This window comes from Podarcis tiliguerta (assembly GCF_965153285.1).
Source record: "Podarcis tiliguerta genome assembly, chromosome: 13".
Lineage (NCBI taxonomy): Eukaryota > Metazoa > Chordata > Lepidosauria > Squamata > Lacertidae > Podarcis > Podarcis tiliguerta.
Window position 1 is genome coordinate 46636179 of NC_139546.1, and position 17385 is coordinate 46653563.

The 17385-nt window shown below is 44.5% G+C and overlaps 2 protein-coding genes across 10 annotated transcripts in view; one reads left to right on the plus strand and one right to left on the minus strand.

Annotated features, from left to right (window-relative positions):
• Window positions 1-17330, plus strand: part of LOC310663153 (uncharacterized protein) — a 54338-nt gene extending 37008 nt beyond the window's left edge. For 3 of the 8 annotated variants that reach the window (XM_083410803.1, XM_083410806.1, XM_083410807.1), the window contains exon 3: window positions 2074-2465. In XM_083410803.1, the coding sequence (XP_083266929.1) occupies window positions 2074-2360 (287 nt within the window). In that variant the 3' untranslated portion in view covers window positions 2361-2465. Of the gene's footprint in view, window positions 1-749; window positions 828-2025; window positions 2466-14524; window positions 14678-17283 lie in introns of those variants that run through there. The other 5 variants (XM_083410804.1, XM_083410805.1, XR_014504373.1 and 2 more) reach the window with 3 other exon arrangements.
• Window positions 1-17385, minus strand: part of LOC310663156 (uncharacterized protein) — a 106776-nt gene that overhangs the window by 48186 nt on the left and 41205 nt on the right. The window lies entirely within an intron of this gene.

The following is a 17385-nucleotide window of genomic DNA, read 5'->3' on the forward strand; positions in this document are numbered from 1 at the left end:
GGCCTTCTGGCGGTTAACTCATTGCGACAAGCAAAGCTACAGGGAACCAGGCAGAGGGCCTTCTCGGTAGTGGCGCCCGCCCTGTGGAACGCCCTCCCATCAGATGTCAAAGCGATAAACAACTACCTGACATTCAGAAGGCATCTTAAGGCAGCCCTGTTCAGGGAAGTTTTTAATGTGTGACATTTTAGTGTATTTCTGGTCTCTGTGGAAGCTGCCCAGAGTGGCTGGGGAAACCCAGCCAGATGTGCGGGGTACAACTAATAACTTCTTCTTCTTCTTCTTCTTCTTCTTCTTCTTCTTCTTTGTATATATTTCAAATGTTTTAGGATGCCCTATATTTGTAATGCCTAGAAAGGTTTTGATGAAGTAAGTAAGTAAGCATTACAGGGGGTTCAACTAGATGAGCATTGGGGTCCCTTCCAATTCTAGAATTCTATGATTCCACGAAAAGAGAATATGCATGGGAAAGAGGGTCAGAGAGAAGGAAAATCACATGGGTGTAGGGAAGAACAGATGGCAGACAAAAGCAAGACTGGAAGGAGTGAGATGAAAAGCAGAGGTTTTAACCTACGGCATTTATTCATTTGCTGATTTTTAAATCATTTCTAAGCTGCTTAAATCTTAAACAGTGCACTAAGCAACATAAAAACTGTAAAGCAATATCAGAAAAACCATAAAAACAGTAATATAAAGTCATTAAAAAACCAGGAATTTCATCTGTCTGTCTGTCTATTTTGTTCCCTTAGGTGACATATTGGTGTGCACTTTCTCTGGCTTTGTCCCCTTAGACATGATGATTATGTGGCAGGCAGGTGGCCAATCACGTAACATCTCCGGCATCATAACTGCACGCATTGGTAGCACAGCATACTTCAGCGTTGCAGATCAAATCATTGCAGGGTCGAACGACGTCGTCTGTCGAGTAAGCCGTGATATATCCAACGCTGAGTACCAAACTGAAGTCAATGAACCTGAAGGTAAAAACTCTTGACACAGTTGGGACTTAGTTTTCCTTTGAAAAGCATGGTTTGGGAGCGGGATGATTGTTTCCAGATTGCTTAATATCCTCTCAGGGACTGACCATTTCAAGACTGCTTCCTCCTTAATTCAGAAATTCATTTCTGCTTTCCATTATGGCCTGTTGAGATAAGACTTTCCCCACCAGTTGCCATGATATCAGTGCTAGTATTGGCTAAAGACACTACTTGAAACTGCAATCAGTCCGGTGGAGGTCTGAACAGTAATTCTCCTCTTATCTCTGCAGAAAGGTCTTCACCGTTCTTGAACAATACTAAATGCATGTTTTTATCAGAAAGTAACAATGAGAGAAGGAAAGGAAAGAATGTGTACCCTGCAAGGGCCAAGGTGTCTCCCACAATAATTTCCAGCCCCATTAAAAACCATTCCCACCCCCAGCCCAAGGATCCTTCTAACCTTCATCTCCCTGTTGATCATGTTTACCCAGCATAGGGTGACCTAGGTGAACAGATTGGTCCCTTCTATTGGAGGCAGATTTCTATATCCTTGCCCTGGTGCCCAAGTCCACACATTTAAGGAGCTCCGTACCTAGTTAGCTGCTGCAGAGATGGTATCATTGGATATGGGAAGTTTTTATCTATCCTTCTTTTTCAAACCCACCAATACCTTCTCTGGGAAGGCTGGGGTGCTTTTTGTGCTGGGCGGTTTCTTTATATATGTTGGGGAAAGGAGCTGTGTAAATATTCCTGGAATCTCCATTATCCCACCGTGTCCTCATCCAGCTCAAGGAAGCCCCATGTATGTGCCACAGATCTTCCTACTCAGGTCCACACACACAAGAACTTCAGTTAAATCCCCTTTGCTCCTTAAAGCTTTCATTAAGTATTTACACCCTCTATCTACAGATTAAAAATGTTTGTCAGAGAATCCAGCAGAAAATAATCAGCACTAAATTGTGTCATAAATGTTGTCCATCAATTATGTCTAAACTTAATAGCTGTTGCCTCTTTCCCTCATACTTTCCCCACCCCAAAACTTAAAAAGACAAAGGGAACGGTCTCCATGAGAACCTCTATCGCACCAACCATAAAGAAAGCAGCCTTCAGCGAGCACAGACAATCCTCACCGGCATGGTCATAGGGCTCAATGCAAGCGAATTTTCTGTCCAGTGGGTGAAGAATGCCCTCCTTGAAGGTCACCGTGTGAATCCCCAAGACTTGAAGGGCAGCATCAAGGATTCCCTCTTGGCCCTCAGCCAGGTGGTAATCCCCTACTCTGACTGGAACAACGGCACTTCATACTCCTGTACATTTACCCGCACAGCAGGCACCGTGGAGCCCACCCAGAGGCCTGAAGAGAAATCCCAGGGTGAAAAGTGATGCAAACCCCACCCTCAGCATCACCACCTCCTCAGCCTGTCCCAGATTCAATAATATCCATGTATCCATGTTTGGCATAAGGCTGAATAAAAGTGAGCAAACTCATAGATATCTCTTGATGTGATCACTTGATTGAGGTGGTGGGTGGGTTCTGGAAAGAAGTGGGGAATAGATTAATCTCCCTGCAAAATCATGTTGAAGTTTGATTATTGTAGAAGCAAAGTGTGTTTAGCACATAACCATGAAGTTCACTAGCTTTTGGCTAGTCACTGTCTCTTGTTGTTTGTTGTTTAGTCGTTCAGTCGTGTCCGACTCTTCGTGACCCCATGGACCAGAGCACGCCAGGCACTTCTGTCTTCCACTGCCACCCGCAGTTTGGTCAGATTCATGTTTGTAGCTTCGAGAACACTGTCTAACTATCTCGTCCTCTGTCGTCCCCTTCTCCTTGTGCCCTCCATCTTTCCCAACATCAGGGTCTTTTCCAGTGAGTCTTCTCTTCTCATGAGGTGGCCAAAGTATTGGAGCCTCAGCTTCACGATCTGTCCTTCCAGTGAGCACTCAGGGCTGATTTCCTTAAGAATGGATGCGTTTGATCTTCTTGCAGTCCATGGGACTCTCAAGAGTCTCCTCCAGCACCATAATTCAAAAGCGTCAATTCTTCGGCGATCAGCCTTCTTTATGGTCCAGCTCTCACTTCCATACATCACTACTGGGAAAACCATAGCTTTTACTATACAGACCTTTGTTGGCAAGGTGATGTCTCTACTTTTTAAAATGCTATCTAGGTTTGCCATTGCTTTCCTCCCAAGAAGCAGGCGTCTCTTAATTTCGTGGCTGCTGTCACCATCTGCAGTGATCATGGACCCCAAGAAAGTAAAATCTCTCACTGCCTCCATTTCCTCCCCTTCTATTTGCCAGGAGGTGATGGGACCAGTGGCCATGATCTTCGTTTTTTTGATGTTGAGCTTCAGACCATATTTTGTGCTCTCCTCTTTCACCCTCAATAAAAGGTTTTTTAATTCCTCCTCACTTTCTGCCATCAAGGTTGTGTCATCTGCATATCTGAGGTTGTTGATATTTCTTCCAGCAATCTTAATTCCGGCTTGGGATTCATCCAGCCCAGCCTTTCGCATGATGAATTCTGCATATAAGTTAAATAAGCAGGGAGACAAAATACAGCCTTGTCGTACTCCTTTCCCAATTTTGAACCAATCAGTTGTTCCATATCCAGTTCTAACTGTAGCTTCTTGTCCCACATAGAAATTTCTCAGGAGACAGATGAGGTGATCAGGCACTCCCATTTCTTTAAGAACTTGCCATAGTTTGCTGTGGTCGACACAGTCAAAGGCTTTTGCATAGTCAATGAAGCAGAAGTAGATGTCTTTCTGGAACTCTCTAGCTTTCTCCATAATCCAGTGCATGTTTGCAATTTGGTCTCTGGTTCCCCTGCCTCTTCTAATCCAGCTTGCACTTCTGGGAGTTCTCGGTCCACATACTGCTTGAGCCTTCCTTGAAGAATTTTAAGCATAACCTTGCTAGCGTGTGAAATGAATGCAATTGTGCGGTAGTTGGAGCATTCTTTAGCACTGCCCTTCTTTGGGATTGGGATGTAGACTGACCTTCTCCAATCTTCTGGCCACTGCTGAGTTTTCCAAACTTGCTGGCATATTGAGTGTAGCACCTTAACAGCATCATCTTTTAAAATTTTAAATAGTTCAGCTGGAATACCATCACTTCCACTGGACTTGTTATTTGCAATGCTTTCTAAGGCCCATTTGACTTCACTCTCCAGGATGTCTGGCTCAAGGTCAGCAACCACACTACCTGGGGTGTACGAGACATCCATATCTTTCTGGTATAGTTCCTCTGTGTATTCTTGCCACCTCTTCTTGATGTCTTCTGCTTCTGTTAGGTCCTTACCACTTTTGTCCTTTATTATGGTAAACTTTGAACGAAATGTTCCTTTCATATCTCCAATTTTCTTGAACAGGTCTCTGGTTCTTCCCATTCTGTTGTTTTCCTCTATTTCTTTGCATTGCTCATTTAAGAAGGCCTTCTTGTCTCTCCTTGCTATTTTTCGGAATTCTGCATTCACTGTCTCTTAGCCTATCCTTTCTCACCAGGGTTTAGACTCTGCCCGAGCACAGATTTTGTGTCTCCCCCCCCCCCCGAAGCAGAGCATGTCCTATAAAAGGAAAGGTGAGTGGAGTGACAACAATTCCTTTTGCTGACCAGTGTCTTCTGCCTGTTCAACATGTTTACCCAGCATCAGTTGACCTAGATGAACAGGTGGTGCAGTTCTGTTGGAGGCAGATTTTCATATCCTGGCCCTGGTGGTCCAGTCCGCACATTAAGGAGCCACGTAGCTAGCTGAGATTCCTGTTTTGCAGGGGGTTGGACTAGATGACCCTTGGGACCCTTTCAACTCAATAATCCCACGATTCAAGGAAAAGAAAATATGCATGGGAAAGAGGATCATAGAGATGGAAAATCATAGGGCTGTAGAGACGAACGGATGGCAGATAAAAGCAAGAAGTGGAGGACTGAGATGGAAAGGAGAGGTTTTAATCCAAGGCATTCAATGATTTTAAAATCATTTCTAAGCTGCTTTATATTTAAAAATAACACACTTAAGGAGTGCACAAAGACAATGTGCCGCATGCCGTGAAGCATGTATTAAAAATGCAGAAGGTAGGCAAACCCTTCAGAATAACCCTGCTCATGTAAATAATCAATTCCATCAATACAATAAAAGTTGTATGGTAAATATTGAACATAGATTACGGCCAAGGGAACCTTACATATAACGGTACCGTTCGAAGAAAATGATTCCTTCAGGTCTAAATTCACATCTTGACCTGAGTTCTTATATTTAAAGGTTGGCAACATTTCCAGTTTGAATGGTAACAGTATACCTTTAAGGTGTGTTTCAGGTGTAACCAACAGACTTTGTGTTCTGGTATAACTATGATAGAATAGAATTTCATATTAAGATCAGGGCACCAGAAAATATTTTTTCAGTGAAGCTTGTTTGATAATAAGATTGGTGAACAATTATTTATCATTTCAAGTGACCTAATTGTGGCAATAGTATTTTTTGGAGTATTTTTGATACAACCTATGTTGGAAAGACGTGCTATAGGCTAGCTACTCCATCTATCTTTTGATCAATAACATTTGATGCTGAATACACTGCCATTCCCATAAATTAAATTTTCAAATCAGCCTTTCCGTGTACATTTTGTTATTTTGCTTTAGCTTATACATACACGCCCTGCTTTTCGTATTCAATTGCTTTCAAGGCAGCCTCAGAAAATTCAGGACAGTTGACGTGTATGTTATTCCTTTCTCACAAATGAGTCTAGTCACAAGGCAGCGGAGGTGTAAGGTCAGAGAGTTCCTTCTCCGTTTTGCTAATTCTGCATCTTGTCCTCTAAAGAAGATTGGGATAGTCATTCCCAAGGGAAAGGTCCCTTGGTTCCAAAACAAACATTTCTTTATTAATATTTGATAGCAATCTAGCAGAGTTAGCATGCAGCAAAGGAAAAGGTAATGAACAGTCCAAGGATCATCCCATTCTTTCCCAGATGCCAAGTCACAATGATCGTCAGACACTGGTCACAAGACTTGCATGTGCAAGAAAAGGGTACACGTCTCGCACGTACACCAGGTTTAAGGTAAAGGTAAAGGTACCCCTGCCCGTACGGGCCAGTCTTGACAGACTCTAGGCTTGTGCGCCCATCTCACTTAAGAGGCCGGGGGCTAGCGCTGCCCGGAGACACTTCCGGGTCACGTGGCCAGCGTGACAAAGCTGCATCTGGCGAGCCAGCGCAGCACACGGAAACGCCGTTTACCTTCCCACCAGCAAGCGGTCCCTATTTATCTACTTGCACCTGGGGGTGCTTTCGAACTGCTAGGTTGGCAGGCGCTGGGACCGAAAGACGGGAGTGCACCCCGCCACGGGGATTCGAACCGCCGTCCTTTCGATCGGCAAGCCCTAGGCGCTGAGGCTTTTACCCACAGCGCCACCCGCGTCCTAGGTTTACCGGCAATTAAAAACCTCAACCTGTTCTCCAAGCCCTTCACAAAAAGGAAAGCAATGAGGGGACTAATAAAAAACAAGGCACATTGTCTTCCTTTGCATTTTCCAGTATCTTAAATTTGCAGAGAAGTCACCCTGTTTGCAGCATCAACAAAGAGCCTCGAGATGCTTTAAAAACGCAACACATTCCTACTTTTACCCAGAAATTATCCCATTACAGTGGTACCTCGGGTTAAGTACTTAATTCGTTCCGGATGTCCGTTCTTAACCTGAAACTGTTCTTAACCTGAAGCACCACTTTAGCTAATTGGACCTCCCACTGCTGCTGCACCGCCAGAGCACGATTTCTGTTCTCATCCTGAAGCAAAGTTCTTAAGCTGAAGTACTATTTCTGGGTTAGCAGAGTCTGTAACCTGAAGCGTATGTAACCTGAAGCGTATGTAACCCAAGGTACCACTGTAATGCATTAATACATGAGCATTTGCTTACTTTTTACACACCATTGCTGGCTAAAGGAAGCAGAAGAGGAGAAAGAAAGAGAAAATGAACTGTTTGCTCCCCACAGATGAAGAGACACCGTGTCTCACGCCCTTTCCCTACACATCCACCCTCTCCTTCTTTGAGCCTTCTCTTTAAGCCAGAGGTTTTCAACTTTTTTGAGTCCATGGTCCCTTGACCAACTACATTCTTTCTTCGGCACCCCTGTGGGGCTCAGAAGCCCATTTATGTCACCCTTGCCTGCAGAGCTGGCAGCTTCTCAAACTTTTCCACGCACCCTCCCTGGTGGAGGGTTCCCTCAACCTCCTCTCCTATCTCCTCTCCTTGGAGGTAGCCGCTGCTTCCGCTCCTGGTCTCAGAGCTGCCCCCTTCCTGCCCTAAAGAGAGGTGCCTCCTCACACAGCCCCACAGGGGCCTGGGAAGAAGATGTCCCCAGACTTGGTGGCCCAACGGAGACTGGCGAAGCATCTTACCCAGGGAGCAGCAATGGCAGCAGTGGGCCCTGTCTTTAGGACTGGGCACTCAGCTTCGTGTTTGAGGGATGCTCCCCCCAGAGAGGTTCACCTGGTGCCATCATAATACACATTTAGGCGCCTGGCAGAAATGTCCCTCTTTAACCAGACATTTGGTTGGAAAAGGATGGAGAGTTTCCTTGTTCTCTGGCTCTCGGCAAGCAACCTTGGGTGGGTCTCCCTAACCGGTGGCCTCCGCTAGCTCTACATGGGCGATTTGGTGGGTGGGGAAGGACACACACGCCTGCATGATCTAAGGAGGGTGAGAGGCACCCATTGCTTAAGGCAGTGGTTCTCAACCAGTGTGCCCTGGCACCCAGGGGTGCCTTGGATTGTGGTCAGGGGTGCCACGGGCAACACTGGCCTCTGTCCCTCTTTCCTTCCCTCCCCCCTATGATGTCCTCTCCGATTTCTGACTCTCAAAGGCTTGCTCAGCTGTGGTAAGAAGATCTGGTACCACATTATAGAATACAGTGTGAATGGCATGTAGGCTACTAGGCCTGCTTACTGTATATAACACGCCGGAAGACTTTGGTAAGATACTTTCCCACTCAATCCCTGTAAGTCCACCCAGACAATCCAAGAAGAGGCTATTCTGTGAGGTTCTCAGAAAGTCCTTCTAGTAACTTGAGTGTAATTGGGATTTGTGAGAAATCCCAATAGCTATGGAGAAGTTCTATTGTTATTATTTCAATTTGTATACCTCCCTTCATCTGGAGATCATAGGCAGTTCAGAACATAAAGGTACAACATGAGAACACAAAATACATAATCCTCTTCCCTGACCTTCGTTAGCGGACAAGATGCAGAATTAGCAAAATGGAGAAGGAACACTCTGACCTAAAACCTCTGCTGCCTTGTGGCCAGTGCTTTCCCTCCCTTAAAGAATGTTTAGGGGTTCTCTCATTTTGACTCAAGAAAATCACTGTTTTAAAGTTCAAATCAGGAAAAATAAATATAGTAAATGGACAAAAGTACAAAGATTCACAAAATGTTTAGGGGTATGTGTACCCCTGTGTCCCCCCCCCCCCGAAAAAAAGCACTGCTTGTGGCTATACTCAATAGTGAAAGGTTTGGGCAGTAAACCCCAAGGAATAACATACACCCCATCTGCCCCAATTTTTCTGAGACTGCCATAGAAGAAATTACCCACCATGGATTCTTCCTTTGCCCTGAAACGTCCCGATTTAAGCTGCTCTTAAAGCAATGGCTTTTTTCTCCTTCCTTGCCCCACCCTCCAACCCTAGAAGCCTTTCCCAGACCCTGAATTTGAGAATAGCAGAAGCATCTGGGAAGAGAAAAGAGGAATTTAGGGATATTATTTTTAAAAAGGGTTTTGTAAGTTGCATGTCCTTTGAGGAACATTTTATCCTTTCGCGTGGTCTGTGGTTAGTTTTGTGATGGTTGTTGTTGTTGTTGTTAAGATTTCTATACTGCCCTATACTCGCAGGTCTTGGTGGTTCATAGGATAAAATCACAATAGAAAAACACCAAATACATAAGCAAAATGAAAATGAAAATAACCTTATAATCCTGCCAGAACACATTGTAAATGGGCATTGGATAGCAACCAACCAGAGATCAAGTTAAAGAGGAACATTTTTGCATGGTGCCTCAATGTGTATAATGGAGGGCCATTAACAAAACAAGAAAACTCCTTTCCCCTTGCCCTGAGGTGTGAGCAGAGGCAGGGATTTCAGGTGATGGGGTGGGGTGTTTGAGGGGACAGGAAAAGGCAGTTTTGGAGCAAGGTTTGCTGGGAAGAAGCAGCAGGAGAGGAGCTGAGCTCCATCTTGGGCAGGCAGGCTGAAGGATGCCTGCGCTGCTGCCCCATGAAATGACCATGCTGTAAGATTTGCACTCCCAGTATGCAGACAGGAGGTGTAAATAGGTGAATCAACCATATTTCTTAAACCTACAATAGTCTCTACTGTGTTTTCTATTCCTCCAAAGGGACACAGACCCTGTGTGAGTGCCAGGGACCCTATGGGCTCTTGCCCCCACTCGGCAAAGAGAAGGGCAGGCATTCAACATTTGTAACAATATTTTAGGTCACACCATAGATTTGTATAACAGCATTACAATATTGGCTGTTTTATTTTCAGTTCTTTTCCTAATGTGGCTGCAGGGATCTGTTTAAAATGAAGGGGTTCCCAGCAACCAGTCTTCTTAACCCCAATCTGGTTCTTCAAGCTGCAATGCATGGAGTCAGGACACAGGATGTGGGCTTGTATACAGGGGTGCCATCTTGCCCTCAGGATTGTGGGTGCCCACAGCCGTAACATGGAGGTGCAACATCACACGCATATGCCTGCACATGGTGTTCATTGACTTTGTGGGTGCCCAGTCCCTGCAAATTACATTATTGTGGGTACCCAAGCACCCACGGCCCCCTGGAGTTGACTCCTATCCTTGTATATTTCCTTCTCATTCTTGCTGGTGCTATTGTGATACACCACACAGGGCCATACCCATGTATTTTTACAGGTTTACAATTAGCGTCATTTTTTGGATTTGAGCCAGAACACAATTCTGCCATATTTGTGGGTGAGAAGATGGGAAGGAGGAGATTTCTGCAATTTTTCAGCAGGAGGGGAATGCCAGTGAAATGGCACTAAGCTGCTGTTGGTTACACCTGAAACACACCTTAAAGGTATACTGTTACCATTCAGACTGGAAATGTTGCCAAATACTGCTTAGCTAAATGTTACGATACAAATGCCCATAAAAGGGGTTAAGCTGATTAAACAACATTTAAATATTGTTTAATATTAAATATTAAATATTGACATTTCACTCATGTCAAGATGTGAATTTAGACCTGAAGGAATCATTGTCTTCGAACGGTACCTTTATATGTAAGGTTCCCTTAGAATTTATGTTCAATATTTACAATACAACTTTTATTGTATTAATGGAATTGATTATTTATTTGAGCAGGGTCTCATGCTTTTAAAAATGTTTATAGATCGTATATTGAACAGACAGCAATATTTTTGTGTGTGTTTGGCTTTTGTCAGGTCTGCAGGCATGAACGGAAGTTTCCGATAAGAATTAATGAGCCTCCAACAGGTTTATAGTCCATTTATTTACAATAACACAGAGAGAGTGGCATCGAGCCAACTTCTCTCAAGACATCAGTTGCTCAGTCTGAATCTCCTGCCCAGTAGGAAGCGCCAGTTCCCCATCATCCTGCCCCTGTGCTTCCCTTGCTCCTTAACCCTTTCCTGCCTCCTAATCCAAGGGGAAGGAGCAGCATCACCGCTGCTCTCAAAGGCAGAGCCTTCCAGACACTCCCTCCCTCCTGGTTACCTAGCAAAGTTATTAGAGGCTGTCTATTTCTCTCAACCTCCAATTGTGATACTTCTGAATCTGCTATTCTCCCTGTTACTGGGAATCTTGAAGGAAGGGGCCCCCAGTTCTTCTCTTCCTCCTCTGTTAAAGGCTGCTCTGTCTGGGACTGTCTTTCTTCCTGGTCCGAGTCAGACCAGTCTCTGGCATCCAACGCTGGCCAGCCCCTGACAGCTTTACAGCAATACACTGATGAATGAAGTATTTGGAAACGGGTGTTTCATGCTAGCTACTCCATGTTTTTGCTCATTAGCATATGTTGCTGAATACGCTACTATTCACATAAAATGAATTTTCAAGTCAGACTTTTTGTGCATGTTTTGTTTTGTTTTCGTTTTTTGCTTTATGGAAGCAATTAACCCATCACGGATTGTTCCTTAAGCTGTTATTAAGCTTGCAGCTACCTTTCACTTTGTAGCGTAGCTGCAATTTAGCCCAAGTCCCTTTGAAGAGCCACTTGGCTCCCCATCTTCCCTGGGAGCTAACTTGACATTGAGATTGGGAAGGGGCTTGACATCATGAGGGTGTCACTGGCCATACGCTGAAAGATTGTCAGTGAACTACCCTGCATGAGGGGATATGGGGTGGGCTGCCTGCGTACACATGTGTCTTGCGGGGCACCTCCATATCCCATTTACACTGAGGAGCCCCACCCCCTGGTCTTCTGTAGAGATTTGAAATGTCAGAGAATCTAAGAGATAATAATCAGCACTCCTGCCAAACTTCAAGCCTCCATGATTCTCTGGGGAGAAACCATGACATTTAAACCTTTGCAGGGATTGTAACCTGGATATAAAAGAGAGAGGAGTTAGAGTTATTGAGGAGGCTTACAGATTCATTTTTAAAGCAGTTTTTCAACCACTACTGATGAATGTGAATGTTACAAGACAGGGGCTCCTCTACTCCTTGGGGAACATGTGTCATTGAGAGGAGCAATATTTCCTGACCAGAAAGCAGAATTCTGTGAAAGATTCTGGGAAAGGCTCATGTAGTTTCAGATATTATGATCAACGAGTTGGGATAAAGTTTGGGGACGTCTTGCTGCTGTGAAGCTGGTGTGAAAAATAAAGAAAGGAGGCACATCCTTCAGAATAACCCTGCCATGCTGAATACATCAGTTGCTTAAAGCATGGTGCTGATATAGCCCAGAACGTACCTTAAGTAGCACTGGTAATAGTGCCAGTTCCACATATAGGGATGTTGTACATGAATAAAGGGCTTTACTGATGTCATGTTGTACTTTAATGTTCTGAACTGCCTGTGATCTGCTAATGAAGGGTGGTATACAAATTTAATACAGTGGTGCCTCGCAAGACGCAAAGAATCCGTTCCGTGAGTCTCTTCATCTAGCGGTTTTTTCGTCTTGCAAAGCAAGCCCATTAGCGGATTAGCGCTATTAGCGGTTTAGCGGCTATTAAAGGTTTAAGGGATTAGCGGATTAGCTGCTAAAAGGCTATTAGCAGCTTAGTGCCTTAGAAAAAGGGGGTGGGGAGCGGGGGGGAAAAACCCAGGAATCGCAAGACATTTTCGTCTTGCAAAGCAAGCCCATAGAGAAATTCGTCCTGCGAAGCACCTCCAAAACGGAAAACCCTTTCGTCTAGCGGGTTTTCCGTCTTGCGAGGCATTCGTCTTGCGGGGCACCACTGTAATAACAATTAAATTATCTCAATTACACTCAAGCCTCTGGAAGGACTTTCTGAGAACCTCACAGAATAGCCTCTTCTTGGATTTTCTGGGTGGAGCTACTGATGGAAAACATATCTCAGCAAAGTCTCCCAGGATGCTATATAAGCAGGCCTGGTGGCCCGCATGCCATTCACACTGAATCCTAAAATGTGGGCCAAGATCTTCTTACCATTTGTGGGACTCCTTTGCGGGGCCAGCCTGCCACTGACTTCTTCCAAGGCTGCTCCAGGTGAGTTTGCTTCTCTTTCCTTCCTCTATGCAGCCTTCTCATGCATCTACCTGAAATCTGAGCATCTGGAATCACCCTTAGAAACAGAGCAATAACAACCCTTGGATTCTCTTCCTCCAACTTTTCTGCTTACTTGCCAGCAGTAAGCGGGATAGTCATTCCAAAGGGACGGATTCCATGGTTCCAAAACAAAAACCCTTTTATTAACATTTGTAAGTGCCTGATTCTGTGCGCTGAGATCTTTGTAGGGGACAGCAGAGACATTCTTCTGATAGGGGCAAAGAAGGCAGGACTCTCACAAACTATGTAGCTGAAATTATTTAGCTGAGATTTCTGCATTACAGGGGGAGGTTCAATCAGGGAGGTTCTATCTGTACAGGGAGCGCAGCTATCATCAAGCCTTGACTGAAGAACGATACACTCCTATCTGGGATGGTCTTCCTTTTCCACTGAGCGTGCAGCTTAGGAAGGGACGCACACGAAACAGGGGGACACCTTCCTAGCCAGCCAGGTCGGTCAAATGAGACCTTGCCATCAATGGGGTGACAGATGTCTCAGTCGGATCCCCCTCACATCCGTCTTGAGACGTCTCCTGGGGCTCCCAAGTTCAATCATGTATGAGACAATGTGTGCAGAACTAGGTATACACACGGTGGAATATTGAGTGTGGGCTAGCACTATAAAATGCTGGTTGCATTTCCATTTTTTTGCCAACCTTTGAGTCTACTCTCTGACCTACTTATGGACTCTGATAAATCCATAAGTTCCAACTCTTACATATGAAAATCAGATCTGTTGTTATTCAAATCAGATCTTGAAACCCTTGTATAATTTGAGTGAGCAATATATTTATTGCAATAGTCAAACCAGATTAAGGTACATGGGGGGGGGGGACAACATCAAATCAGGTGTAAATAAAATTTTCTCCCCCGAGATAACAGGGTCACATATCTCAAAATTAATAATTTCTATCCAACTCAGGACCTTTATCTTAACCCGACTGAATGTTTTTCCTTCAGCTTTTGTCAAGGGCAGATTTTTAAACATCCCCAGAAATGATAGACATTGTGGATGTACTTTGAATGTGCCGGACATTGTAGAACATATCCTTTTCTACCCGAAATTAACTGCGAGGGGGGCTGAGGTTTTGTTAATAGTATCTCTTGGAGTGCTAAATGGCACTATTTAGCAGGAAGAAATCCCAATGAAATTCCTCATCATTATATATTTTACATGGCTGTTTATTTGTATATATTTTAAATGTTTTAGGATGCCCTATATTGTTAATAGTATCTCTTGGAGTGCTAAATGGCACTATTTAGTGGGAACAAATCCCAATGATGTTCCTCATCATTATATATATTTTCTATATATTTTAAAGGTTTTAGGATGCCCTATATTTGTAATGCCTAGAAAAGTTCTGATGAAGTAAGTAAGTAAGCATTACAGGGGGTTCAACTAGATGAGCACTGGGGTCCCTTCCAATTCCTGAAATCTACGATTCCATGAAAAGAGAATATGCATGGGAAAGAGGGTGAGAGAGAAGGAAAATCACAGGGGTGTAGAAAAGAACAGATGGCAGACAAAAGCAAGACTGGAAGGAGTGAGATGAAAAGCAGAGGTTTTAACCTATGGCATTTAGTCATTTGCTGATTTGCACTAAGCAACATAAAAACTGTAAAGCAGTATCAGAAAAACCATAAAAACAGTAATATAAAGTCATTAAAAAACCAGGAATTTCATCTGTCTGTCTGTTTGTCTATCTATTTTGTTCCCTTAGGTGCAATATTGGTGTGCACTACCTCTGAATCTGTGCCCGAAGGCATGATGAGTATGAGACTGGCAGGTGGCCAATCAGGTAACACCTCCGGCATCATAAGTGCACGCACTGGTAGCACAGCATACCTCAGCCTTGCATTCCCAGGCTTTTCGCGGATAAACAACTACGTCTGTCGAGTATCCGTCCCTGAGTCCGAAACAAAAGTCAATGAATCTGAAGGTAAAAACTCTCGACACAGTTGGGACTTACCGTATTTTTTGCACCATTGGACGCACTTCTTTCCTCCTAAAAAGGAAGGGAAAATGTCTGTGCGTCTTATGGAGCGAATGTGTGGTCCCTGGAGCCAAATCGCTGTTGCCCTGCGCTGCTGGGGTGCTCTTTGGTGGTGGGGGGAGGAACCACGGTGCTCTGCCGGCAGCCTCCGCTTTCCCCTGAAGCCCCGGCAACGTTTGCAGGCAGCGGGAAGGCTGTGCGCTCCTGGGCTGCTCTTTGGGGCTGGGGGGGAGGAGCCAAGCGGCTCTGCCAGCAGCTTCTGCTTTCCCCTGAAGCCCCGACAAGGTTTGCAAGCAGAGGGAAGGCTGTGCGCCTTTGCCCTGCGCTCCTGGGGTGCTCTTTGGGGGTGCGAGGGCAGCCACACTGCTCTGCCTATAGCTTTTGCATTCCCCTGAAGCCCTGGCAAGGTTTGCAAGCAGAGGGAAGGCTGTGCGCTCCTGGGCTGCTCTTTGGGGGTGGGGGGGAGGAGCCAAGTGGCTCTGCCGGCAGCTTCTGCTTTCCCCTGAAGCCCGGACAAGGTTTGCAAGCAGAGGGAAGGCTGTGTGTTCCTGGGGTGCTCGTGGGGGTGGGGAGCAGCAAATTGCTGTCTCTCAGTGCCTCCTAATTCAACTGCAAAGGATTGCCTAACCGGATTCTGAGCTCCATTTGAAGTTTAAAAATATTAAGTTTGGGGATTTCTTCAAGTAGCAGTTTTGCAGAAATAGTCATAAATGCATGCAAAGCATTTCCACAATCCAGTATTAGTGAGCTCAGCTAAAACTGAGCAGGCATCTGGCTCAGTAACAGTTTAAACTACACAACTATAACCAGACATCCTGTGTGTTTGTGTGTGGACCATGTTCCTAGCAGCTAATCTTCATTGCTGAAAAGAGGCACTGATATTCCACTCCAAATCTATAATTCATTATACAAATTCTTACAAGTACAGTCCACCTATACCAAACCAAAAACATTGTGTTCTCTTGTTATTGAATGGAAGCTATTTATCTGCCCTCTTTTCCTCCTCTGTTCTTTGCTCAGTCACTCCATTTTGAATCTTCCTTTCAAAACAACCATGCCTGTTTTGAGAAAACTTCAGACATTTAGGAACTGGAGCACAATCATTTGATCTCTTTGCTGTTCCTCCATACTCCAAGCACTTCTCATTTGCACAGCCCTGGTTTCTCTCCCTGACTATTAATATTCTTGATTGATAACAGTAAAATGCTCAAATTTTAATTTTTGTGACTTCTGCCAATACTGACTTCCCAGTGATAATGAAAACAGCTACATTATAATGGAAAGTCTGTCTTTTTCCATTCTCTTCATTATATATCGTGGCTCGCTTTAAAGCAGCAAAGTGGACAGGAGCCACCCACTTTGCTGTTTTAAATAGTTTAGCACAACATTTGAGTCAGATTTTTTCTTCTTCTTATTTTCCTGCTCCAAAAACTTGGTGTGTCTTTTCGTCAGGTGCGTCCTATGCAGCGAAAAATACGGTAGTTTTCCTTTGAAAAGCATGGTTTGGGAGAGGGATGATTGTTTCCAGATTGCTTAAGATCCTCTCAGGGACTGACCATTTCCAGACTGCTTCCTCCTTAATTCAGAAATTCATTTCTGCTTTCCATTATGGCCTGTTGAGATAAGACTTTCCCCACCAGCTGCCATGATATCAGTGCTAGTATTGGCTAAAGACACAACTGCAATCAGTCCAGTGGAGGTCTGAACAGTAATTCTCCTCTTATATCTGCAGAAAGGTTTTCACCCTTCTTGAACAATACTAAATGCATGTTTTTATCAGAAGGTAACAATGGGAGAAGGAAAGGAAAGAATGTGTACCCTGCAGGGGCCAAGGTGTCTCCCACAATAATTTCCAGCCCCATTAAAAACCATTCCCACCTCCAGCCCAAGGATCCTTCTAACCTTCATCTCCCTGTTGATCATGTTTACCCAGCATAGGGTGACCTAGATGAACAGATGGGTCCCTTCTATTGGAGGCAGATTTTTATATCCTTGCCCTGGTGGCCAGATCCACACATTTAAGGAGCTCTGTACCTAGTTTGCTGCTGCAGAGATGGTATCATTGGATATGGGAAGTTTTTATCTATCCTTGGTTTTCAAACCCAGCCTATACACCAATATCTTCTCTGGGAAGGCTGGGGTGCTTTTTGTGCTTGGCGCTTTCTTTATATATGTTGGGGAAAGGAGCTGCGTAAATATTCCTGGAATCTCCATTATCCCACCTAGTCCTCATTCAGCTCAAGGAAGCCCCATGTATGTGCCACAGATCTTCCTACTCAGGTCCACACACACACAAGAACTTCAGTTGAATCCCCTTTGCTCCTTAAAGCTTTCATTAAGGATTTACACCCTCTATCTACAGATTAAAAATGTTTGTCAGAGAATCCAGCAGAAAATAATCAGCACTAAATGGTGTCATAAATGTTGTCCATCAATTATGTCTAAACTTAATAGCTGTTGCCTCTTTCTCTCAAGCTTTCCCCACCCCAAAACTTAAAAGACAAAGGGAACGGTCTCCATGAGAACCTCTATCGCGCCAACCATATCGAAAGCAGCCTTCAGCGAGCACAGACAATCCTCACCGGCATGGTCATAGGGCTTCCTCAGCATCGCAAGCTCTCCAGCCTATACTACATCATTCTCTTCAGCCTGTC